Below are 27,017 nucleotides of genomic sequence, written 5' to 3' on the forward strand. Positions count from 1 at the left end.
GGCCCAAGTGAGTTCAATCTGTTTATTGCCCTGGGGTTTAATTTCCTCTCTGGGCCCTGGTTTTGGGGCCTCGGTTTAACATGTTCCTGTTCGATTGTGACCGTTGTGAATTAATCAGGTTAAAGTAGCCCGGCCTGCAATGTTATACAAACACGTTAATCCAGTGTGAGACAAACAGGGGCCGAGAGGAGAATAACATCGGAAAATGAACTCCTGTACGGGCTTCGAGGGTTTGTTATAATTTCAAAATGATGCTTGTGTTTCGGGGAGATGGAACAACTTTGAGGGGACAGAGCGGCCATTTGAGGTGTTTTGATGGAGTAAATGAGGAGAAACTGTTTCCAGTGGCAGAGGGTCGGTAACCAGAGGACACAGATTCAAAATAATTATCAGAAGAGCCAGAGGTGAGATGAGGAAGGATTATTTTTTATGCAGCGAGTTGTAATGATCTGCAATTCACTGCCTGAAAGGGAGGTGGAAGCAGATTCAATAGTAACTTTCAAAAGGGAATTAGATAATTACTGGAAAAGGAAAAGTGTGTTGGCCACGAGGAAATATCAGGGTAATGGGACTATCTGGATGGCTTTTTAAAAGAGCCGACACCGGCACGATGGGCCGAATGTCTTCCTTTTGTGATCGATCATTCTGTGATTTTGCAGCGGGTCCACGTCGGCCATTTTGGGGCAGGTGTCTGGCGGCCATTTTGCGTTGCATGTCGGCAGGCCATTTTGTGGGGTCCCTGCTGAGTTCTTTGGCTCACAGTCCATCTCATCATTTTGTGTAAACAGCACATCCAGCCTCCCGAATAAGACTCCCCCGCCGTCCGCCCCGCTCACACACACACGTTTCACTCGACCAAACAGTCACGTCTGCGATGCCTCTTGGAGGAGGAGGAATGTAATTTCAAGGATCCCTTAGTCAATATTTTAAAACACGAACACCATTAAGAAAAATAACGCGGTCAGGCCTGAGCTGAAGTAAGCGGTGGAGTTTTATTAAAACAGCACACAAACAACAACTTACATTTATATTGCACCTTTATAGTAGTAAAACGTCACAGGGCGCATCACAGGAGCGAATCCTGTGACACCGAGCCACACAAGGAGGTATTCGGACAGATGACCAAAAGCTTGGGCAAAGAGGTAGGTTTTAAGAAGGCTTTTAAAGGAGGAGAGAGAGGCGGAGAGGTTTAGGGAGGGAATTCCAGAGATTAGGGCCGAGACGGCTAAAGGTACGACCGCCAATGGTGGAGCAAAGGGAGTGTGGGATGTACAAGAGGCCAAAATTGGAGGATCACAGAGGTTTTGGAGGGTTGCAGGGATACTTGTTACTGAGTCCGACTCCTCACTGGGGGGGACTTACACTGTACAGAGGGACACTTGTTGCACTGGAAACTTCTCGTTTGATCATTCACCCAGTGTCCCACTGCAGCCCAGACTGAGCCCCACCCTGGGCCCTTCCTGTCTGTACATTGATCCAGTGTCCCACTGAAGCCCAGACTGAGCCCCAACCTGGGCCCTTCCTGTCTGTACATTGACCCAGTGTCTCACTGCAGTCCAGACTAAGCCCCACCCTGGTCTCTTCCTGTCTGTACCTTGACCCCGTGTCTCACTGCAGCCCAGACTGAGCCCCACCCTAGGCCCTTCCTGTCTGTATATTGACCCAGTGTCCCACTGCACCCCAGACTGAGCCCCACCCTGGGCCCTTCCTGTCTGTACATTTATCCAGTGTCCCACTACAGCCCAGACTGAGCCCCACCCTGGGCCCTTCCTGTCAGTACATTGACACAGTGCCCCACTGCAGCCCAGACTGAGCCCCACCCTGGGCCCTTCCTGTCTGTACATTGACCCAGTGTCCCACTTCAGCCCAGACTGAGCCCCACCCTGGGACCTTCCTGTCTGTACATTGACCCAGTGTCCCACTGCAGCCCAGACTGTGCCCCACTCTGGGCACTTCCTGTCTGTACATTGACCCAGTTTCCCACTGCAGCCTAGACTGAGCCCCACCCTGGGCCCTTCCTGTCTGTACATTGACCCAGTGTCCCACTGCAGCCCAGACTGAGCCCCACCCTGGGCCCTTCCTGTCTGTCCATTGACCCAGTGTCCCATTGGGGACCATCAATCCCCGGATATCCTGCAGAATCAGCGCTGGGGGACCGGGTGACTGAGTCTCGTGACCCTGTCGCTGGGCCTCTGACGTCACAATGGGAGACGACGCTCGCTCAGCTCGAGCTGGAAACCGTTCAAGGGCCGTTCGGATTTCAACCTGGAGCACGGCCCGTTAAAGGGGAGGGACAGAGAATCGGCCGAAATGTCCAGTTAATGAGACCAGGACTGGTTATAAATTGAAATGTTCATATAATGAGACCAGTAATGGTTATAAATTGAAATGTTCATAGAATGAGACCAGGAATGGTTATAAATTGAAATGTTCACACTCCCACTTTCAGTCCGGGTCTGGATTCCCGCAGTGACTTCAGCTGATTCTTTCCGTTTGAACCGAACTGATTCCCCCCCAGCCTGAAACAGATTAAAGATTTAACAGGAAATAAACAGATTGAACAACAGTGTAAATAACAGGGAGACTGGGGTTAATATTTCAATAATAATTACAGACAAATATTACCCATAAAAGGGACTGAATCCCAGTGATATTTTATTTATTGCATTAAACATTCACACAAACACTCACCAGATCCGCTCCAGACTCCTGCAGGTCAGTATAAGGGAGCGGAGAGTGGGGATAGATCGGTCTGTGAAGGAGTTTAATCCCAGGTTCAGACCCGTCAATGACCGGTTTGTACTGAGAGCGGAGCCGAGATCCTCGGTACAAGAATCTGAGAGACCGACATTGTACAGACTGGGGATCAGAGAGAGAGAAATAACAGGAATCAGGGTGAATTCCCAGTATTTATTTGTATTATTATTGCTGATACTGATATTAATATACAGTGTTAGACATTCAGTTATTATAAACACAATCTCACAGTCTGATACTTACCCGAGTGTCTGTATTTTACAGTCCGGGTTCCTCAGAGCCGCAGACAGTAGTTTCACTCCTGAATCTCCCAGTTTATTATTACCCAGGTCCAGAACCATCAGTGACCGGTTTGTAATGAGAGCGGAGACGAAATCCTCGGTACAAGAATCTGTAAGATCGTTATCACATAACCTGGAGATCAGAGAGAGAGGAGAGAGGGGGAGACAGAGGAATCAGAGTAAATTCCCAGTGTTTATTGAATTATTATTACTTGCACTGACATTAATGTACAGTGTTAGACATCCAGTTATTATAAACACAATCTCACACAGTCTGATACTTACCGCAGTTCCTGTATTTTACAGTCCGGGTTCCTCAGAGCCGCAGACAATAGTTTCACTCCTGAATCTCCCAGTTTATTATCACTCAGGTCCAGACCCGTCAGTGACCGGTTTGTACTGAGAGCGGAGGAGAGAACGTCGGTACAAGAAACTGTGAGATCGTTATCACATAACCTGGTGATCACAAAGAGAGGAGAGAGAGAGAAATGGAGGAATCAGAGTCAATTCCCAGTGTTTTTTGTAGTATTATATCTTATACTGATATTAATGTACCGTGTTCGACATCCAGTTATTATGAACACAATCTCACACAGTCTGATACTTACCCCAGTTCCTGTATTTTCCAGTCCGGGTTCCTCAGAGCCACAGACAGCAGTTTCACTCCTGAATCTCCCAGTTTATTATTACTCAGGTCCAGAACCGTCAGTGACCGGTTTGTACTGAGAGCGGAGACGAGATCCTCGGTACAAGAAATTGTGAGATCGTTAGCGCGTAACCTGGAGATCAGCGAGAGAGAAAAAGAGAGAGACGAGCAGAGATAATAGAAATCAGAGTAAATCCCAAGTATTTATTTGTATTATTATTACTTATACTGACATTAATGTACAGTGTTAGACATCCAGTTATTATAAATACAATCTCACACAATCTGATACTTACTCCAGTTCCTGTATTTTACAGTCCGGGTTCCTCAGAGCCGCAGACAGTAGTTTCACTCCTGAATCTCCCAGTTTATTATAACCCAGGTCCAGAACCGTCAGTGACCGGTTTGTACTGAGAGCGGAGGAGAGATCCTCGGTACAAGAAGCTGTGAGATCATTATCACATAACCTGGAGATCAGAGAGAGGAGAGAGACGAGCAGAGATAATAGAAATCAGAGTAAATTTCCAGTATTTATATGTATTATTATTACTTATACTGACATTAATGTACCGTGTTAGACATCCAGTTATTATAAACACAATCTCACACAGTCTGATACTTACTCCAGTTTCTGTATTTCACAGTCCGGGTTCCTCAGAGCCGCAGACAGTAGTTTCATTCCTGAATCTCCCAGTTCATTTCTCCCCAGTCTAAACACAAACAGACAGAGAGTGAGAAACAAACTGAATCCAATCCCCAATCTCACAATTTCTCTCTGATATTACAGGAAACACTGAAAAATCTTCAGGAAATTAATAACCAGATTTCCCTGTCACTGACAATGAATCTCATTCTGTCCAACGATCCATGTATTCAGCCATTCTCAGTAAATGTATTTACTAAATAAAGTGCTGACTGTGTGAAACCTTTAAATGTCCCTCAGTTCGGTCTCATTCCCTGATGATCAGAATCACCCTCCTGGAGGTCAGTGACCGGTCCCGTCATGTTTGGGGAAACTTTCTGCTGTTTCTCAAATCCGAGATTTTATGGGAATGGGGCGATTTTCACTTAATTAAATGATAAAGCGGTGATTACCTGTACTTTATGTAGTATTATATTAATCTATATAATATCTCGGGGTTAGGGATATATTGTGAAACGGCGTGAACTGCTGGTGCAAAATCCGTCCCCCAGGATTTTATGTAACAAGGAAAGTTTATTCTGTCCTGTTACAAGTTTTAAATGTCCCTGTACTCCTAGTTTATCGGGGAGGGGAGTCTCTCACTTTATTCCCATTAAACTGTCTCTACATTTATTTCAGGTGTAACGGGCCCGACAGTTTTTGGGGAATTTTCTGAAGTTCCCTCCTCGAGCGGGGCCTCACACACGTAACAGATTACGAGTAATTCCCGGGTTCACTGCTCCTGGTTAACCCAGGAGCCTCCCACTGTGTGTGAGGCCCCACCGCTGACCGGTGTGTGTCTGTACTCATGGACTTTCAAAACCTGTTAGATTGGAAGCTTTTTACCGGCAGATTTTAGTTCCCAAATCCCACTGAAGTGTCGGCCTGGATTAATGAGCGAGGGGCCTGAATCCACGACATTCTGACTCAGAGGCACGAGTGCTGCCAGCTGGGTGAAGAGATGATGGATGTATTGGAGAGTGTGAAGGGCTGTGTCATTGATGAGTTAAGATAACGGACCGACGTCCTGCGGGGATAGCTCAGCCCACCCACTGGCGGTTGACTGCCCGAAAGCTGTGTTTTGCTCTTTGTTACTAAATGTTTGGTGTTTCTGCTTCCCTCTCCCACACACGATCACAGTCCGGTGACTGTTACTTGTCCACACACCTCGGTAAGAGGGTGGGATGCCCAGACACACAGACTACGTGTAAGTAACAGTGAGAAGGAGCCTCTTCAATGGACGTATCTCAGGCAGTGAGAAAAACAGCAATAAATATCATTTATTACAATTAAATTATCAGACTCTTTCAGTGACCTGTATTTACTGATCCGATAAAGACTGTAAAATCCCGACTTGATCACAAGGATCCATTTTAGATTCTCCAGTCCTCAGGGAATTACTAACCGATCCTCTTATCATTTGTCATATTTGTGTTGAATCTGCTTCTCTCTGGTTTAACTGAACTGTTTGTTTCCCTTCATTACGGAGCAACAATACAATCCGTGACTGTTCTACAATTGGCCGAACAGTAAGAGACAAATAAACAGTTACCTCAACACCTGACATTTGTGCAGTACGGATCTCAGCCGCTGGAGTCCTTCACACAGAATGAAGCAGTTCTCCAGATCGAGGACTTTTATTGTGTCACAGAGTCCAATGACATGAGACAGCACCGCACAGTCAATCGGAGTCAGTCCCAATTCCTTAAATGTAAGTGTTTCCACAGATCCCACTGTTACCCGAGCCAGTGTTTGATTCTGAGACTCAAACAGGTAGTGGAATGTGTTCAGGAGGTCCCTTTTACCAGTTTCACTCGCTATGTTTCCAATCTGGACTTCAACCTTCTCCTTCACCCAGTCAATCACTCCGCAGATTGTTTGATGAAGAAATGGACCGAGAAACTCCTCCAGGGGCCGAGCTGACTGTGAGGAGGAGAGACCAACAACAAAACGGAGAAATATCTCAAATCGCCCATCTTCCTTGCTGTGGGCTTCAGTGAGGAGTTTCCGGATGTCCCCTGGATCTGGAGTCAGGAATTGTGCGAGTGCGGCTACAAACTCTTGGATTGTGAGGTGCGGGAATGTGTAAACCACACTCTGGGCAGAATCATCTCTCTCCAAAAGTTCCATCATGAACCCAGACAGGAACTGGGAAGGTTGCAGATTGTACTTGATCAAATCTCCATTTCTAAACACAATCTTCTTCTCGGAGACTCCTGTGAAGGCCATTTCACCGATCTTCAGTAACACATCACGGGGGGATTCAATCTCTCGGCCATGGTTTTTCAGAATGTTGTAAATATAGTAGGAATATAGTTGGGTGATGGTCTTGGGAACTCGCTGCTGTTTCCTGTCTCTTTGTGTGAAGAAGGGACCCAGTGACAGACCGAGGATCCAGCAGTAGGAAGGGTTGTAACACATGGTGTACAGGAGCTCGTTCTCCTCCACATGTTTGAAAACAGCTGCTGCCACCACCTGATCTTCAAAATACTTGTTGAAATATTCCTTCCGTTCTTCACCAACAAATCCCAGGATTTCAGCCCAGACACTGATCTCAGCCTTTTCCAATAAATGTAATGCAGTGGGGCGGCTGGTCACGAGCACTGAACATCCTGGGAGCAGCCTGTGCTGTATTAAACTGTACACAATGTCAGACACTTCACACTGGTCTTCAGGATCTGTGCACATGTACTGACTTTCTGTATTTCTCCGTTTGTCAGCAAAATCGATGCTGTCCTTGAATTCATCTAAACCATCGAATATAAACAGTAATCTCTCTGGGTTCTTCCAGAGCTCTCCCAGAATATTCACAAAGTAAGGATACAGATCCAGGATCAGATTTCTCAGGTTTATTCTACAGTTAATAGCGTTCAAATCCCGGAATTTAAAACTGAACAGAAATTGAAAGTGTGGGTATATTTTCCCAGTGGCCCAGTCATAAACAATCTTTTGTACCATTGTTGTTTTTCCAATCCCCGCGACTCCGCTCACTGCTGCTGAACTCCCTGATTTGGATTTTCTCCTGGAAAAACTGCTCTGGAACAATTGATCAGTTCGGATTTTTTCCAGTTCTCTCCGGAGATGTTTCTCTCTCCACTCTTCGTGGTCTCGGCCTCTTGCCAGCAGTTCATGTTCTACAAGTGTCCGATCTCGAACAGTAGAAATGACCGTTAGCTCAGTGTATAGAGTGACCAGCTGGAAAATCTTAACCTTCTCCTTTATTAGGATCGTGTTCACTCTCAGTGTTTCAGTTTGGACCCGGAGTGTTTCCTTGTGTTTCTGTTGAACATCTTCAATTAGAACAGACAGAAAGTGGTTCTTAATGTTAGTTGTATTGACATAAAAAAAACGTTCTCAATATCACTTTACTATTCAGTAAAATGTTCCGAGAGTTAATTCACAGCTTCAATAGAGGTGCGAGCAGGAAATTAATCTCAGTTACTGAAAATCTCGCTTGAAATTGAACAACGGCAGAGACAAGTTTCAAATCCTCACTTGATTGTAATATTTATTGAACATGGAGATTTCTATGAAGGTGATATTTTCCGTCCAATGGTTAATACTGTCAGCCCTGCCCTGTACTACAGAAATCTCATTGCAAATCATCACATCGTCCTGGTTATACGAAAATGGAGGTTCTAATTTTCATTTGGAGAGGCAGGGAATGATTAGGAACAGTCAGCATGGTTTTGTGAGAGGAAAATCATGTCTCACGAATTTGATTGAGTTTTTTGAAGGGGTAACTAAGAAGATAGATGAGGGCTGTGCAGTAGACGTGGTCTACATGGACTTCAGCAAAGCCTTTGACAAGGTACCCCATGGTAGGTTGTTACATAAGTTTAAATCTCACGGGATCCAAGGTGAGGTAGCCAATTGGATACAAGATTGGCTTGAAGACAGAAGACAGAGGGTGGGTGTAGAGGGTTGTTATCAAACTGGAGGCCTGTGACCAGCGGTGTGCCTCAGGGATCGGTGCTGGGTCCGCTTATATTTGTTATTTATATTAATGATTTAGATGAGAATTTAGGAGGCATGGTTAGTAAGTTTGCAGATGACACCAAGATTGGTGGCATTGTGGACAGTGAAGAAGGTTATCTAGGATTGCAACGGGATCTTGATAAATTGGGCCAGTGGACCGATGATTGGCAGATGGAGTTTAATTTAGATAAATGTGAGGTGATGCATTTTGGTAGATCGAATCGGGCCAGGACCTACTCCGTTAATGGTAGAGCGTTGGGGAGAGTTATAGAACAAAGAGATCTAGGAGTACAGGTTCATAGCTCCTTGAAAGTGGAGTCACAGGTGTATAGGATGGTGAAGAAGGCATTCGGCATGCTTGGTTTCGTTGGTCAGAACATTGAATACAGGAGTTGGGATGTCTTGTTGAAGTTGTACAAGACATTAGTAAGGCCACACTTGGAAAGTTGTGTACAGTTCTGGTCACCCTATTATAGAAAGGATATTATTAAACTAGAAAGAGTGCAGATCAGATTTACTAGGATGCTACCGGGACTTGATGGTTTGACTTATAGGGAGAGATTAGATAGACTGGGACTTTTTTCCCTGGAGATAAGGAGGTTAAGGGGTGATCTTATTGAAGTCTATAAAATAATGAGGGGCATCGATAAGGTCGATAGTCAAAATCTTTTCCCAAAGGTAGGGGAGTCTATAACGAGGGGGCATAGATTTAAGGTGAGAGGGGAGAGATACAAAAGGATCCAGAGGGGCAATTTTTTCACTCAAAGGGTGGTGAGTGTCTGGAACGAGCTGCCAGAGGCAGTAGTAGAGGCGGGTACAATTTTGTCTTTTAAAAAGCATTTGGACAGTTACATGGGTAAGATGGGTATAGAGGGATATGGGCCAAGTGCAGGCAATTGGGACTAGCTTAGTGGTATAAACTGGGCGACATGGACATGTTGGGCCGAAGGGCCTGTTTCCATGTTGTAACTTCTGTGATTCTATGATTCTGTAATGTATCAATCTATGAAACTCTCAGTGTTGCTGACCTTTTGTGGAAGTGGGAAATACGGTTTTGGGATAGGGACAGAATGTGAATGGACAGAAGTCCCAATATTATTGTATCAGACCTCGGGAAGGTTATCTGGGATATTGTGGGCACTGTGAGAGGGACAGACTGTGAATGGACCGAAGTTCCACTGTTATTGTATCAGACCTGGGGCAGGTTATCTGGGATATTGTGGGCATTGGGAGAGGGACAGATTCTGAATGGACAGGAGTTCCACTGTAATTGTATCAGACCTCGGGCAGTTTATCTGGGGTGTTGTTTGCACTGGGAGAGGTACAGACTGAGTAGTTAAATTCTTATTGTTTCAGGACTCGGGTATGTTATCTGAAGTATTACCTGCACTTCTATAGTCACCTGTTGACAGATAAAGGTCACTGCCATTCTGAAGGTACAGAGGGGAATCAGAAAGATGATGTAAGGTATTAGGAATTTAGATCTAGAAAATGGTGAGAGGGTATCATGTGTTTTGTTTGTGCAAGAGACTTCGGTATTGAAATGTTTCAATGTTGCAATATTAGTAAGGATACAAGAACATAAGAAACAGGAGCAGGAGTAGAACATACGGACCCTCGAGCCTGCTGCGCCATTCATTTAGATCATGGCTGATCTACCTCAAATCCACTTTCCCGCCGTATCACATATCCATTGATTCCCTTGGTGTCCAAAAAATATGTCGATCTGATTCTTGAATATACACATCGGAAACAGGAAACAGGCTCAATCAACAAAATAATGAATATCGGAGAAGGGAAGTCAGGGTAATTTTCTCACCCAAAGGGTAAGAGGGTAGTGACCTATTACCAACGAAGGACACTAAAGGGTCAGTGTAAGTGGGGTGACGAGATAATTGAACGTGTTTCTGTGAATACACTGAGAGGAGCGGTAGTTTGAGTCATCTCTCTAACAGGGACAGTCTTATTTGCGCCAAATGACCTTTTCCTGTCCCTCATCATTCTCCTGTTTTATTTTGTCTCGGAAATTGCGAATAATTTTGCAGCAGTTTTGCACCTACATTGAATGTGTTTTTAGAATAGTCCTGTCATATCACCGATTAGAATTAGAATTAGGACTACTGCCCACATCACTCCGTGTAATGTTAGAGTAGTGATCATTCACAGTTCATTTCAACTGTTCTCACAATAATTAAACTCCGTTGTTTCATTTTCGTCTGAATTTCCAACAATGCAGGTTTGGGAAATTACAAATCTGTTTCCATTAGTCATTCCATTAGGTCTAAAAAGACCCTGAGATAAAGGACCATTCTGTGAGTAGAATAAGTTCTATCTTGCACTGCCATCAGTCATTCCATTGGGTTCAAAAAAGACCCTGAGTCAAAGGACTATTCCTTGAGTAGAATAAGTTCTCACTTTCACTGTAATCAGTCATTCCATTGGGTTCAAAAAAGACCCCTGAGTTAAAGGACTATTCCTTGAGTAGAATAAGTTCTCTTTTTCACTGTAATCAGTCATTCCATTGGGTTCAAAAAAGACCCTGAGTCAAAGGACTATTCCTTGAGTAGAATATGTTCTCTCTTTCACTGCCATTAGGAAGCCAGCTCAAAACTTCCTAATTACCCTGAACATTGTCTTTCCCTCACATTTCTCCACGGATTAATGATCTATTGTGTGAACATCTGCGCATCTTCTCAGATCAGACCGAACACTTTGATGTCTCATTCTGTGCTGTGAAATGAAATCATTTTTAATGTTTTGCATTTCTCCACCAATTTCCCGACAGTTGATGGTGGTTCAGATATCTCGGGGAGCAGGTGACCCACAGCATCCGTCTCAAGGCACTGCTCTTTACTTGTGAGTCCAGAAAGTCATGGCGGCATTTAGGTATCCTGCCAGGTGTGTATGCGGATTTCACAGTGTATCAGGAACTGCCAGGTGTGTATGGAGATTCATAGTGTCTCAGGATCGGGCCAGGTGTGTATGGGGATTCACAGTGTCTCAGGATCCTGCCAGATGTGTATGGGGATTCACAATGTATCAGTATCCTGCCAGGTGTGTGTGGGGATTCACAGTGTATCAGGATCCTGCCAGGTGTGCATGGGGATTCACTGTGTCTCAGGATCCTGCCAGATGTGTATGGGGATTCACAGTGTATCAGTATCCTGCCAGGTGTGTATGGGGATTCACAATGTATCAGGATCCTGCCAGGTGTGTATGGGGATTCACAGTGTATCAGTATCCTGCCAGGTGTGTATGGGGATTCACAGTGTATCAGGATCCTCCCAGGTGTGTATGGGGATTCACAGTGTATCAGGATCCTGCCAGGTGTGCATGGGGATTCACAGTGTATCAGGATCCTGCCAGGTGTGTATGGGGATTTCAAAAGTGACAACGATCAGCAGCTGGATAAAGTGAAATAATGCAACCTCCACATATTTATGGATAATTCAGAAATCTTATGATCTGTAATTTGAATCTATTCAGAATAGTTGAGTATTAATGACAAATCTGAACGAGCTTAATTTCTGTTTCCCAGCCCTTGAATTTCTGATTCCCAGATTGTGACAATCTCTAATAAATGACAACAGTCAAACATTCTTATTCTCAGAAGTGAAATAAACAGTTTGAAATCCCTATTTCACCACTTACCTTTCAGGTGATTGGGTATTTCATATAAACCTCGTCCGATGTTCATATAATCAAATGGATCAGGACCTGTTTAAATCAATGAGCTTTCATGAAATCTGATCTGTGTAATATTATAGTAAATTCTGTAGTGTTTCAATCTGAAATTGAATTCAGTGTGTGATTTTACCGTACCAATTTCCTGCATCTCTTTAAGTATTTTGTCCAACTTTGGTACCGCATGGTGCATTTTCACAAAGGATTCCCACATCACCCTTCGGGCCCGAGAGCCTTTCTCCATCACCAGATTTAGGAGAAGTTTGGAACTGTCCGCCCTGTTTCCCTTCTCCACAAGATCAACGACTTTCTGTAAAGAATAATAATTAATATATTGGTCCCTCCTTTTCCCAGTCCCACAAAAACTGTTTCCATTTTGTTTTCAGACAACAGAAGAGTTATTCCCGAACCGTTCCCCTGCCCTTTATACAGATACTGATCGATCCGCTGGGTATTTTCACCTTTTCCTATCATTGTTTCAGATTCACTGTATTTTCAGTTTGATCCATTTCTTTCCTATTTGCCCTGTTTCTGTTCACTCACATTCTATAATTCAAAGATCTGATATCATTTTAGTTCTGTGATATTTAAATAATCCAAACTTATTCTGTGTCCCTCCCACTTACCCGATGTTCCTGTCCACTGAAATGCCTCTCGTACGTTAACAACGAGCTGACTCCGTCCACCCCTTCTTCAATCGCCTGTTCTAGTCTGTCCCGGTAGAATTTCGTCAACTGGAACAGTTGGTAATGGTCGCACTTTGTCAGGAACTCAGTGATTGCAGTGTTCGGATCTGTGAACAAAAATGGAGAAAACTAAACACATTATCGACTTTCTATCCGGGCGGCTACATTTCCTCTTACACCAAACGGATGAAGCCTCCTGTGAGTCACATTATGGAATACCTTCTGAAAACCCATATACACCAACTGTGCTACATCCCATCGACCTGTATGGTCACCTCTCAACAAAGCTGTATTAAATTTGTCAAATACGGCTTGTCTGCAGCGAATACGTTCCATCCTCCCCTCATCATCCCCTGTATCTCTAAATATTCACTAATTCGACCAAGAATTACAGATTCGAGGAGTTTGCCCACTACTGACGGAGACTAATTGGTCTCCACTTACCCGTTGACCCTCTCTCCCTATTTTAACAGAGACATTACTTGGGCTCCTTCAGTCCACTTGGATATTTTTAATAACAAACGAGGATTGAGAAATTATGGTCAGAGTCCCTCCTCTCTCCTCTCTAACTTCCTTTAACAGCCTCGGGTGTGTTATCTCTGGGCCCAGTGATTTAGTCACCTCGGCGATGTTTCTCAGATCCAAATCCTTCTCTAACTATGGTCCCACATCCTCCTCCAGTGCACCAACATTTTCACTGCCTCCATCATTTTTAGAAATTGAAGGAAATAATTTTTATCTCCCCAAACCTTCATCCTCAACTAGTTTCCCCCACTTCCCCCTCTATCTAACCTCCACTGATTGCTGGCCTGCAAAACCCACCGAGAATTGTGCTATTTCCCTTCCTATTACTTAACTGTGTACATATGGATTCGATCTTATCACAGCTCCCTGGAACAGCCTTATTTTCTACACCTCTCCTCCTCTCCATCCCTCTGTTCTCCTTTAAGACTCTCCTTAAAACCTACCTCTTTGACCAAGCTTTTGGTCTCCCGTCCTCATATCTCCTTATTTGACTCAGTGACAAATTTTGTTTGATAATCGCTCCTGTTACACACACTGCGTCGTTTTACCACATTGAATTTGCGACATAAATGCAATTTGTTATTGTTCCAGCTCTGTCATTGAACCTTTATTAATACTGGCGACCAGAGGTATTTTTCTCTCCCGACAAAATGTTATAACCAGGAGCATTTCGCTCTGAGCCCTGTGTAAACTTAGGCCCTGTCTTACAGATACCAGATCACATCTGTCATGTTTCTGATTTTCCGAATGTGTTTGGAATGATTTTTCGTTTCACAGACATAATAAACAATCCAAACTCCGAATTTTGAAATATTGACCCATTCTCGTTTCTTGTTTTTTTAAATACCAAGTGACTTTCTCTCTCAATATTTCAAAATCTCCTTCCTTTTTAACTACTAATAACTTTTCACTATTTCATAAATCTTCTGTTCTGTTACAACAGTTCTATTAATTCCACTCTCTTGTCTCAGAACCGGATATTTCCCACCCTCTAGTCATATCAGCTGAAACCCTCCCAATGCACCATTCACCCAGTCTGTAAAACCATTGTTCCTCGGTTCAGACCGTGACCGTCACTTCCCTTCTCCCTGAACTCACTCTAGTCCCCAAGACCGTGAACCCTTCCCTCCTGCTCCATTCACCCAGTCTGTAAAACCATTGTTGGTCGGTTCAGACCGTCACCGTTCCTTCCCTTCTCCCTGAACTCACTCTACTCCCCGAGACCATGAACCCTTCCATCCTGCTCCAGCCCTGCAGTCACAAATTGACCTGCCTCATATTTCACTCAATCAGCGGCCCAGTGCAAAACTATCCGGAGATCACCACCTGGAGGCGTTGTTTTTTTAATCTACTGCCTTAATATTCCCTCTATAAATGTGTATCTATCAGTTTTATTGGTCCCGACCACGACTACTCACTGCTCTCCTTTCGTTCCCAGAGATGGCCCCATACGTTCGAGGTTGTTCTTCACTTTGACACCAGGAAGGTAACTTACCATTCGGGACCTGCTCAGGACTGCAGAAGAGTCTCTCCATTCCCCTGACTATAGAGTCTCCCACCACTATCGCTCTCCTATTCCTGTGTCCCACCTGCCTCTCACCGCCGCCCCTCTCCGGGTGTCCCCCTGCTCCCTAGTCTCACATTGTTACTCATGAAGACCATCCTCTGAGTCACTGTCTCTATCCACCTTATAGTCGCTAACCCCTATTATTAAGGAGGTTCAAGCAGGGCACGTAGAAAATTTCAATGCAATCAGGCAACGTTAACACGGTTTTGTGAAAGGGAAATCGAGTTTGACGAATTTATTAGAGTTCTTTGAGGAAGTAACAAGCAACATAGATGACGGGGATCCTGTGGACGTGGTGTACTTGGATTTCCAGATGGCTTTTGACAAGGTGCCACATTAAATGCTGCAACACAAAATAAGAGCTCATGGTGTGGGGGGTAACATATTAGCATGGATAAAGCATTGGTCAGCTAAAAGGAAACAGAGAGGAGGCATAAATGGGTCATTTTCAGGTTGGCGAGATGCAACGAGTGGAGTGCCACAGGGATCAGTGCATGGGCCTTAACTATTTAAAATCTATATCAATGACTTGGATGAAGCGACCGAATGTATGGTTGCTAAATTTGTTGATGTCACAAACAATAGGTAGGAAAGTAAGTTGTGAAGAGGACATAAGGAGTCTGCAAAGGGATACAGATAGGTTAAGTGAGTGGGCAAAAATTTGGCAGATGGAGTATAATGTGGGAAAATGTGAACTTGTCCACTTTGGCAAGAGGAATAGAAAAGCAGTATGTTATGTACATGGAGAGAGATTGCAGAAGTCTGAGGTACAGAGGGATCTGGATGTTCCAGTACATGAATCACAAAAAGTTAGTAGGCAGGTACAGCAATTGGTTAGGAAGGCAAATGGAATATCGTCATTTATTGCAAGGGGAATGGGATATAAAAGTAGGGATGTTTTGCTCCAGTTGTACAGGGCATTGATGAGACCACAACTGGAGTACTGTGTGCAGTTTTGGTCGCCTTATTGAAGAAAGGACATAATTGCTTTGGAGGCGGTTCAGAGAAGGTTCACTCAACTGATTCCTGGGATGAGGGTATTATGTTGTGAGTAAAAGTTGGACAAGTTGGGCCTGTATACAGTGGAGTTTAGAAGAATGAGAGGTGATCTTTTTGAAACATAGCGGATCCTGAGGGGACCAGAAGGGGGAGAAGTTGAGGGGATGTTTGACCTTGTGGGAGAGACGAGAACTAGGGACCACAGTTTAAAATAAGGAATCGCCCATTTAATACGGAGATGATGACAATTTTTTTTCTCTCAGAGGGTCGTGAGTCCGTGGAACTCGCTTCATAAGAACATAAGAACATAAGAAATAGGAGCAGGAGTAGGCCAATCGGCCCCTCGAGCCTCCTCCGCCATTCAATAAGATCATGGCTGATCTGATCCTAATCTCAAATTTAAATTCATGTCCAATTTCCTGCCCGCTCCCTGTAACCCCAAATTCCCTTTACTTCTAGGAAACTGTCTATTTCTGTTTTAAATTTATTTAATGATGTAGCTTCCACAGCTTCCTTGGGCAGCAAATTCCACAGACCTACCACCCTCTGAGTGAAGAAGTTTCCCCTCATCTCAGTTTTGAAAGAGCAGCCCCTTATTCTAAGGTTATGCCCCCTAGTTCTAGTTTCACCGATCCTTGGGAACATCCTTACCCCATCCACCCGATCAAGCCCCTTCACAATCTTACATGTTTCAATAAGATCGCCTCTCATTCTTCTGAACTCCAATGAGCAGAGGCCCAATCTACTCAACCTCTCCTCATATGTCCACCTACTCATCCCCGGGATTAACCTAGTGAACCTTCTATGTACTGCCTCGAGAGCAACTATGTCTTTCCTTAAGTATGGACAGTAAAACTATATGCAGTATTCCAGGTGCAGTCTCACCAATACCTTATTTCACTGCAGCAATACCTCCCTGTTTTTATATTCTATCCCCCTAGCAATAAAAGTCAACATTCCGTTGGCCTTCTTGATCACCTGCTGCACCTGCATACTAACTTTTTGATTTTCTTGCACTAGGACCCCCAGATCCCTTTGCACTGCAGTACTTTCCAGTTTCTCGCCATTAAGATAATAACTTGCTCTCTGATTTTTACTGCCAAAGTGCATAATCTCACATTTTCCAATATTGTATTGCATCTGCCAAATCTCCGCCCACTCACCCAGCCTGTCGATATCCCCTTGTAGGTTTTTATGTCCTCCTCACTCTCTACTTTCCCTCCCATCTTTGTATCATCTGCAAACTTTGATATGTTACACTCGGTCCCCTCCGCCAAATCATTAATATAGATTGTAAAGAGTTGGGGACCCAGCACCAACCCCTGTGGAACACTACTGGCTACTGGTTGCCAGTCCGAGAATGAACCATTTATCCCAACTCTCTGCTTCCTGTTAGATAACCAATCCTCTACCCATGCCAGAATATTACCCCCAATCCAGTGATTCTTTATCTTGAGCAATAATCTTTTATGTGGCATCTTGTCGAATGCCTTCTGTAAGTCTAAATACACTACGTCCACTGGTTGCCCTTTATCCACCCTGTACGTTATGTCCTCAAAGAACTCAAGCAAATTTGTCAGACATGACTTCCCCTTCATAAAGCCATGCTGACTTTGTACTATTAAATTATTTTTATCCAGAGAGCGGTGGAGGCAGGGTTGGCGAATATTTTTAAGGCTGAGTTCGACAGTTTTCTGATTAACAAGCGAGTCAAAGTTTAGAGCAGGTAGACGGGAAAGTCGGTTTGAGGTCACAATCAGATCAGCAATGATCTTATCAAATGGCAGAGCAGTGTCGATGGGCCGAATGGCCTTCTCCTGCTCTTAATTCATATGTTCGCATGTTCGTATGTAACACCAGGTATCTATTGGACAGTTCCAGTACTCAGGAGATCCGTCCAGCTGTTCCTGCAATGTCCTTCTAGATGGTCACTCACTTCCCTCTAGCTACTCCGTGTCTGTGCTGTTACCTCTTCCTGTGTGAGCTGCAGATTCCTGCTCGTAATCTGAACACTTTGTCAGGACAGAAATAATATTTCAAAGAATTTTCTGAACCTACCTGTTTCCATTCTCATTCTTGTTGAAGATGTTGGATCTTCTCCCCTGTTTGAACCATCAGCAATTGTGGTGACAGACGTTCCCAGATTCTGTTGCTCTGTAATAAATATAATATTAATAGGAGGGTTAGACAGAAATATTAAAATTTGCAGGAGAACGTTGCCTTGTTAAACATGATATCAAGTCCTTCCTCCCCCATCAGTACAACAGCTGTTAGCTCTGGGCTCGAGCATTTGCCAAGTGTTATGATCAACACTCCACATCAGAAGTGACACAGACAGCTGCCCAGTGAAATCCAGTGAGTCCCACTAATCTCCACAACCCAGTTCCAGACGGGCTCCTGTCGGCAGAGATTCTGCAATGGGAGGGCCGATTGGTGAGATTAACTCACAGTACATGCCAGCAATAACTTTATTCCTGAGGTAGTGAATATTCTGGAAGGAAATCTGGATGAATTGATGAATTCAATGACCCTTCACTCGGTTTTAGACAGTCTGGGGCAATTGGATTATTTTTACTCACAGATTTACATGAAATATTTTGGATTTGTTGAATTTTGATATTAATTTCAGGTATCTTTATGATACCAAGCACATATACAATATATAGCTGGGTGTGATTCGTCTGGTCTCTATCGGCAGTGACAGTGTCCGTGTGTTCATGGAGAAGTGTCCTGGTTGATGCCTCTATTAGAATGTAATTACCACATTCCTCACGGTGTCAGCAAAATTATTACTGAGCACTGAAGGAGGTGAGGAGATTTACCACTGTTCTACTATTAACACTAATGAGAACTGTAGGAGGTGAGGAGAATTTCCCACTGTTCTAATATTAACATGAATGGGCACTGTAGGAGGTGAGGAGATTTACCAATGTTCTAATATTAACACTAATGAGCACTGTAGGAGGTGAGGAGATTTACCACTGTTCTAATATTAACACTAATGAGCACTGTCGGAGGTGAGGAGATTTACCACTGTTCTAATATTAACACTAATGAGCACTGTAGGAGGTGAGGAGATTTACCACTGTTCTAATATTAACACTAATGAGCACTGCAGGAGGTGAGGAGATTTAGCACTGTTCTAATATTAACACTAATGAGCACGGATGGAGGTGAGGAGATTTACCACTGTTCTAATATTAACACTAATGAGCACTGCAGGAGGTGAGGAGATTTAGCACTGTTCTAAAATTAACACTAATGAGCACGGATGGAGGTGAGGAGATTTACCTCTGTTCGAATATTAACACTAATGAGTACTGTAGGAGGAAAGGTGATTTACCACTGTTCCAATATTATCACTAATGAGCACTGTAGAAGGTGAGGAGATTTACCACTGTTCTAATATTAACAGTAATGAGCACTGTAGGAGGTGAGGAGATTTACTACTTTTCTATTATTAACAGTAATGAGCACTGTAGGAGGTGAGGAGATTTACTACTGTTCTAATATTAACACTAATGAGAACTGTAGGAGGTGAGGAGATTTACCACTGTTCTAATATTAACACTGATGAACACTCTTGGATGTGAGGAGATTTACCACTGTTGCAATATTAACGCTAATGAGCACAGTAGGAGGAGAGGAGATTTCCCACTGTCACAAAATTAAAACTAATGAGCAGTGTTGGTGGTGAGCAGATTTACCACTGTTCGAATATTAACACTAATGAGCACTGTAGGAGGTGAGGAGATTTACCACTGTTCTAATATTAACACTAATGAGCCCTGTATGAGGTGAGGAGATTTACCACTGTTCTAATATTAACAGTAATGAACACTGTAGGAGGTGAGGAGATTTACCACTGTTCTAATATTAAAACTAATGAGCCCTGTAGATGGTGAGGAGATTTACCACTATCCTAATATTAACACTAATGAGCACTGTCGGAGGTGAGGTGATTTCCCACTATTCTAATATTAACACTAATGTATAACTTGTGAATGTCTAACTTTAAACATTCAGGTTTTGCACAGTATTTATTTACAGAATGTCGTCAGGGAATTTACAATCTCAATAAACACCATAAATATTCAAGTGGTAGATTTGACTGCTGTTATCCAATCACGTGTGTGTCTCGCTGTGGTGCGTGTGTCTCACGAACGTGCGTCCAATCGAACTATCAGTTCGTGTCCTTTCCTTTCCCCACTGTGGAAATGTAAAAGTGAATAAGTTACGGATCAGTAATTTCTCCAAACTGTAGTTGAAGTTATTCTCCGGCATTAATTTATAACCACGTTTGGGACTTTGTAAAATTGAGTTACCGCTGTTTCCCTCACAATGACACTAATATAATAAACACACAACAGCAACAACTTGCATTGCCACAGAGCCTTTAACATTGAAAAAAAGATCCCAAGGCGTTTCACAGAAGCCGAATCAGACAGAAAATGGTCAAAATTCTGGTAAAAGAAATGGGTTTTAGGATGGTCTTTATTCTGACACAACCCACAAAATAATCAAATGGAAGAAATTTTACAAATCTTTATTTTAAAAATGAGATTTAAACATCATTTTATCACCAATTCATATTTACAGGAGCAGTGTTTATCTGAGTCAATGGGACTTTCTCTTACCTTTCTCCCCAGTCGATCTATGGAAGCTCTTTGAATCGGAAGTGTTCTCTCTGGTTGCTGCTCTCACAATCCTGTGCTGATTCACCTGCTTTTGTTCCTCAGTCTACAATCCCTGTTTACTTCCAGCTGTGGACTTTTCTCAATCACTCCGTCATTCACCGGGCGATCTAATTATGACAGGGCAGAAAATGAGTCCAATATTGACGATGTGAACTGGAATGTAATCTACATTTTTCCTCCAATGTTTAATTGGAACAAAAGTAATTTAAACTTAAACAATTAAAAAACTACAAATATTTGATTGAATAAACACAATGTTTGATTAACTCTGTTCTCACATTCCATGTCTCTTTACCACCCCGACCCCAATATGTGATCGTTTCATTCTCCTGCCCCAGTTAGAGACAATTCCTTCTCCACGCCCCGCCCCTGTTTTTAGAATCACGTTTGGTATTTTTGAATCAGTGACCATTCCTTTATATTTTCTGGCTGAACTCCATCCAGGGGCGAGACCCCCAGTTTCCAAGTGTATTTTAGTGGCATCATCGACAAACAGGGAGAGTTGATGGGGCAATATCCTCAGGGATATGGTTCTACCCACAGAAGGCATCTGTACTGCCACAACACCGTGACTGGGAAGTGTGACTATTGTAGTGAGTTCACTTCACTGAATATTTACAAAACACAACATAACATGGGACTGATTTATCACAAAAAGAAGAGATTTCCCTTGCTGTGAGTGTTACTGTTTCGTGTGGACACTCCGATGAGTATAAGTCCTATTAACAACTGTGGACCGGGTTTCTGACCGTCTTGAATTGACAGTTCCTGACTCAGAGGCTGGATGTGTCTCCAGTTAGCTGCAAATTCAAAAGTTCTGGCATGTGGGGATTGGAACGTTTGTAACTACAAGTGAGACATTTTAATTAGAATATTTAACCATCAAATAGATATTAACTGTAATAACAACACCTCAGTGTGGGAATGTGGTGGGAAATTTGACCATATTTAAGAGAACAAGAGAAAATAGAAGCTCTCAGCAATTAACTTGTTTCTATTTTGCTATAAATAGTCATTGATGTACACAACTGGACGATAGATTATAACTCATTCTCATGCCTGTAATAAAATATCTCTGATTAGATAAAATCAGGATCAGTAACTGAATGATTTGAAGTAGAATGTGTGAACAAATATGGCCCACTCTTGGTTTTAGGATAAATCAAATCACTATCCCCAAAAATATCAGTAGTTGAATGGGGAATTGGTGTTGAAAGATTTATCGGGGCCACTGTCCAATCACAATGGATATGATCGAAGGACTCACACTTTACGTGGGGGGGGGGGGGCACGGTGTCACCAAACGATGACATTGTACCGTGTCTGATGCAACGGGGTGGGGAGGGCACTTTGTCACCACAGGATGGCAGTGTACCGTATATGGCACAAGGGAGCTGGGAGGGCACCGTGTCACCACAGGATGGCAATTTACCGTTCCTTACACAAGGGGCTGGGCAGGCACTCGAGGCTACCGACCACAAAAGATGGCAATGTACCATATGAGATAGAGAGGAGGCGTGCGTATATCAGTCAGTGATTCTTTGTGTGTTTGATAGCGAGAGATAGGGGAAGTGAATGTGTGTCTATATCAGTGAGTGAATCTCAATGTTTGTGTGTACATGAGAGAGAGGGAGAGTGAAACAGATTTTATCAGTGGGCAACTGAGGATTGTGCGAGTATGAGAGAGAGACAATGGATGCCTCTGTCTAACTGTGAGACTCTGAATGTGTGTTTATGTGAGGGGGCCAGATACATAGTGCATCAGTGAACAACTGAGTGGGTGTGTGTGTGAGAGAGAGAGACAGAGAGAGAAAGAGAGGGAGAGAGAGAGAGAGAGGATGTGTCTGTATATCTGAGTGACTCTGAGCAGGTGTGTGTCTAAGTGACGGAGGGAGACACATTGTGTATCAATGAGGGACTGACTGAGTGTTTGTGTATGTCAGAGGCAGAGAGAGAGAGAGAGAAAATAGCTCTGCATATCTGAATGACTCTGAGTGAGTGTGTGTGTGAGAGAGGGAGACAGAGGATGCCTCTGTATATAAGTGAGTGACTGACTGTGTGTATTTTCTGTTGGGGGAGAAGCGGCAGGATGATGAAATATAACCTTTAACTATCAACCACTTCTAAGATCTTACACAGACCGGTATTTAACAAGTTAAATTGCCAGAAGACACGTGTCCATATCAAACGTTCAATCAGACACAGCAAGGGCAGACGACATGCAAAGTGCAAAAACCTCTTGCTCTTATAGATTAAAAGTTGGAGGAAGTGAGTTCCCACAAACGGAAACCGTTCGCCTCTGTCTCTGCAAGTTTCAGCATTTTGCTGTTACTTTGTGTCACTCAGGGGCAGACATTTTGAGACTCACTCAGTACCCCCTTCAGTTAGATTTTTTTAGCAGAGGTTTATTCAATCCCATTAGTTCTGATTAAAGTAGCTCTGGGTTTCAATTCGACCCGAACATCCACCTGAGAATAATGGGGTCACCCGCATTTGGTGTTGATTAATTCTCTGCATTCGGTTTTATCGTTAATTCTGATCACCATCTGGTTTCCACCCAGAACCGTGTGTGTGACGAGATCTGCACTTAATGTAGAAATGTGTTTCCTTCTATATCATCCCCCACTCTCAGACATTCTCAGTCACTCACCCAATTCGTCCTTTGAAAAGACTGAAGCGACATGTGATCTGGTCCGCACGGGTCCTGTCGCCAGTCAGGACTTGATACCTAAGGATTAGGCTGATCTCCCCGCCATGTTCTCCCTGTCCCCAGTGAAGACTCTGGTACTCGTGGATTCGGTTGATCTCCCCGCCTTGCTCTTCCTGTCCCCAGTGAAGACTCTGATACTCTGGGATTCAGCTGATCTCCCCGCCTTGCTCTTCCTGTCCCCAGTCAGGACCCTGGTACTCGTGGATTCGGCTGATCTCCCCGCCTTGCTCTCCCTGTCCCCGATCAGGACTCTGCTACTCGGGGATTCGGCTGATCTCCCCGCCTTGCTCTCTCTGTCCCCAGTGAAGACTCTGGTACTCGGGGATTCGCCTGATCTCCCCGCCTTGCTCTCACTGTCCCCAGTCAGGACTCTGATACTCGGGGATTCGGCTGATCTCCCCGCCTTGCTCTCTGCTCGACACAATTTGGGTGGAGCGCTCCAGGAAGTGTCAGCGCACACCAATATCGCTGTCACCTCTTCCGCTAAATGTTACTGACATATAAAGTTCGTGTGGGGCATAACCCGAAACCTCGCGTTGCCTTTACTCTTCCTACCAGCTAATTCACGTGGGTTTGATGTGAGTTAAGTTTCGTATTAAGTGCTCAAATGATGTAAGTGCTTCGATTAAAAATCCCCCCATTGATTTGAATCAAACAAAACAGAAGGAGACCATTCGGCCCCTGGTGTCTGTGTTGGTTCTTTGAAAGAGCTATCCATTTAATCACACTCCCCTGCACTTTCCCAATGGTCCTGCAACCTTTCTCCTTTCTCCTTTACAAGTATTGATCCAATTCCTTTTTGAAAGTTCACCATGAGCGACTGGACAGACAGACCATCCGTTATACACAGAGATATTGGGGTAGATTTTAAACACGAATCTGCTTCCACCTCCCTTTCAGGCATTGGGTTCCAGATCAGAACAATTCGCTGCGTGAAGATTATTCGACTCATCTCTCCCCTCCCCCGCTGGATTTTTCCAATTCTCATCAATCTGCGTCCTCTGGTTACCGACCCTCCTGCCAGTGGAAACGGTTTCCCCCGATCCACCCGATCAAAACTCCTCGATTAAATCTGCGACAAGTAGAGCAACCCAAGCTTTGAAGTCCCTGGGCCAGACGCAGAAAATTGCAGGATATTCGCTGGAAGTTAATTTTATTGAAGTCAATCGAAGCAGCTCAGTGATGTGAGAATTCTGAGCAGTCAGTAATTCACATTAAAACACGGAAACAAATTGTACAGATTAAAGTAAGGGGCTCTCTGTCATTCTCTCTATCCCCCCTTCCCACGCCCATCACTGATTAAAGTAAGGGCCTCCCTGTCATACTATCCCTCCCCCCTTCCCCCGCCCATCACTGATTAAAGTAAGGGGCTCTCTGTCTTTCTCTCTCTCCCGTCTTCCCCCGCCCATCACTGATTAATATAAGGGCCTCCCTGTCATTCTATCACTCCCCCCTTCCCCCGCCCATCACTGATTAAATTAAGGGGCTCTCTGTCATTCTCCCTCTACCCACCTCCTCCCATCCATCACTGATTAAAGTAAGTGGCTCTCTGTCATTCTCCCTCTCCCCCTCCCCCCGCCCATCACTGATTAAAGTAAGAGGCTCTCTGTCATTCTCCGTCTCTCCGCCTCCCCCCGCCCATCACTGATTAAAGTAAGAGTCTCTCTGTCATTTCACCTCTCCCGCTTCCCCGACCATCACTGATTAAAGTAAGGGGCTCTCTGTCATTCTATCTGTCTCCCCTCACCCCGCCCATCACTGATTAAATTATGGGACTATCTGTCATCGTCCCTCTCCCCCTCCCCCCGCCCATCACTGATTATATAACGGGCTCTCTGTCATTTTCCCTCTCCCCCTCCCCCCGCCCATCACTGATTAAAGTAAGGAGCTCTCTGTCATTATCTCTCTCCACCTCCCCCCGCCCATCACTGATTATAGCAAGGGGCTCTCTGTCATCCTCCATCAACCCCTCCCCCCGCCATCACTGATTGAAGTAAGGGGCTTTATGTCATTTTCCCTCTCCCCCTCCCCCGCCCATCACTGACGAAAGTAAGGGGCTCTCTGTCATCCTCCCTCAACCCCTCCCCCCGCTCATCACCGATTAAATTAAGGGGCTCTCTGTCATTCTCCCTCTTCTCCCTCTCCCACCCATCAATGATTAAATTAAGGGGCTCTCTGTCATTCTCCCTCTCCCCCCTCACCCGTCCATCAATGAATTATATAAGTTGCTCTCTGTCATTCTCCCTCTAACCCCTCCCCGAAACATCACTGATTAAAGTAAGGTGCTTTCTTTCATTCTCCCTCTAACCCCGCCCATCACTGTTTATCGTAAGGGGCTCCCTGTCCTTCCCCCTCGCCCACCTCAACCTGCCCATCACTGAATAAAGTAACGGGCTCTCTGTCATTTCACCTCTGCCGCTCCCCCCGCCCATCACTGAATAAAGAAAGGGGCTCTTTGTATTTCGCCCTCTCCCCTCCTCCACTCATCACTGATTAAAGTAAGGGGATCTCTGTCATTCTCACTCTCCCCCTCCCTCCACCCATCACTGATTTCGGGAAGGGGCTCTGTGTCATTCTCCCTCTCCGCCTCCCCCGCCCATCATTGATTAAAGTAAGGGGCTCTCTCTCATTCTCCCTCTTCCCCTCCCCCTCCCATCATTGATTAAAGTAAGGGGCTCTCTCTCATTCTCCCTCTCCCGCTCCCCCCGCCCATCATTGATTAAAGTAAAGGGCTCCCTCTCATTCTGCCTCTCTCCCCCTACCCCTGACTATCACTGATCAAAGTATGAGGCTCTCTGTCATATTACCTCTCCCCCTTCCCCCGCCCATCACTGAATAAATTTAAGGGCTCTCTGTCATTCTAAGTCTCACCCCTCCCCCCACCCATCACTGATTGAAGTAAGAGGCTCTATGTCATTTTCCCTCTACCCCCACCCACCGACCATCACTGTTTGAATAAGGGGGTGTCTGTCATTCTCCCTCACACTCACCCCCCGCCCATCACTGATTAAAGTAAGGGGCTCTCTGTCATCCTCCCTCACCCCCTCCACCACCCAACACTGATTAATATAAGGTGCTCTCTCTCATTCTCCCTCTCCCCCTCCCCCCGCCCATCATTGATTAAAGTAAGGGGCTCCCTCTCGTTCTGCCTCTCTCACCCTCCCCCTGACTAACAGTGATCAAAGTAAGAGGCTCTCTGTCATACCACCTCTCCCCCTTCCCCCGCCCATCACTGAATAAAGTTAAGGGCTCTCTGTCATTCTAATTCTCACCCCTCCCCCCCGCCCATCTCTGATTGAAGTAAGAGGCTCTATGTCATTTTCCCTCTCCCCCCACCACCCGACCATCATTGTTTGAATAAGGGGGTCTCTGTCATTCTCCCTCACACCCACCCCCCGACCATCACTGATTAAAGTAAGGGGCTCTCTCTCATTCTCCCTCGAACCCCTCCCCGAAACATCACTGTTTAAAGTAAGTGGCTCTTGGTCATTCTCCTTCTACACGTCCCCCGCCATCACTGATTCAAGAAAGGGGCTCTCTCTCATTCTCCCTCTCCCCCCGCTCATCAATGATTAAAGTAAGGGGCTTTCTCTCATTCTCCCTCGAACCCCTCCCCGAAACATCACTGATTAAAGTAAGGGGCTCTCTCTCATTCTCCCTCTCTCAGCCTCCCCCCGCCCATCACTGATCAAAGTAAGAGGCTCTCTGTCATTCTCCCATTCTCCGCCTTTCCCCGCCCATCACTGATTAAAGTCAGAGTCTCTCTGTCATTTCACCTCTCCCGCTCCCCCGCCCATCACTGATT

At 44.6% G+C, this 27,017-nt stretch overlaps 1 protein-coding gene across 4 annotated transcripts in view; it reads right to left on the reverse strand.

The window, feature by feature from the left end:
• Positions 1-973: 973 nt before the first annotated feature.
• Positions 974-27,017, reverse strand: part of LOC137313373 (NACHT, LRR and PYD domains-containing protein 12-like) — a 46,965-nt gene continuing 20,921 nt past the window's right edge. Inside the window, exons 1-14 of one of the 4 annotated variants that reach the window (XM_067979504.1) lie at positions 23,153-24,019; positions 20,443-20,609; positions 17,864-17,959; positions 12,655-12,821; positions 12,167-12,338; positions 11,996-12,061; positions 5,919-7,656; positions 4,308-4,394; positions 3,981-4,151; positions 3,647-3,817; positions 3,324-3,494; positions 3,001-3,171; positions 2,692-2,859; positions 974-2,519 (exon numbers count right to left, since the gene is read on the reverse strand). In XM_067979504.1, the coding sequence (XP_067835605.1) occupies positions 2,432-2,519; positions 2,692-2,859; positions 3,001-3,171; positions 3,324-3,494; positions 3,647-3,817; positions 3,981-4,151; positions 4,308-4,394; positions 5,919-7,656; positions 11,996-12,061; positions 12,167-12,338; positions 12,655-12,821; positions 17,864-17,879 (3,186 nt within the window). In that variant the 5' untranslated portion in view covers positions 17,880-17,959; positions 20,443-20,609; positions 23,153-24,019 and the 3' untranslated portion in view covers positions 974-2,431. Of the gene's footprint in view, positions 2,520-2,691; positions 2,860-3,000; positions 3,172-3,323; positions 3,495-3,646; positions 3,818-3,980; positions 4,152-4,307; positions 4,395-5,918; positions 7,657-11,995; positions 12,062-12,166; positions 12,339-12,654; positions 12,822-17,863; positions 17,960-19,890; positions 20,026-20,442; positions 21,358-23,152; positions 24,020-27,017 lie in introns of those variants that run through there. The other 3 variants (XM_067979505.1, XM_067979506.1, XM_067979507.1) reach the window with 3 other exon arrangements.

The sequence above is a fragment of the Heptranchias perlo genome, unplaced genomic scaffold (assembly GCF_035084215.1).
Source record: "Heptranchias perlo isolate sHepPer1 unplaced genomic scaffold, sHepPer1.hap1 HAP1_SCAFFOLD_47, whole genome shotgun sequence".
Classification (NCBI taxonomy): Eukaryota; Metazoa; Chordata; class Chondrichthyes; order Hexanchiformes; family Hexanchidae; genus Heptranchias; species Heptranchias perlo.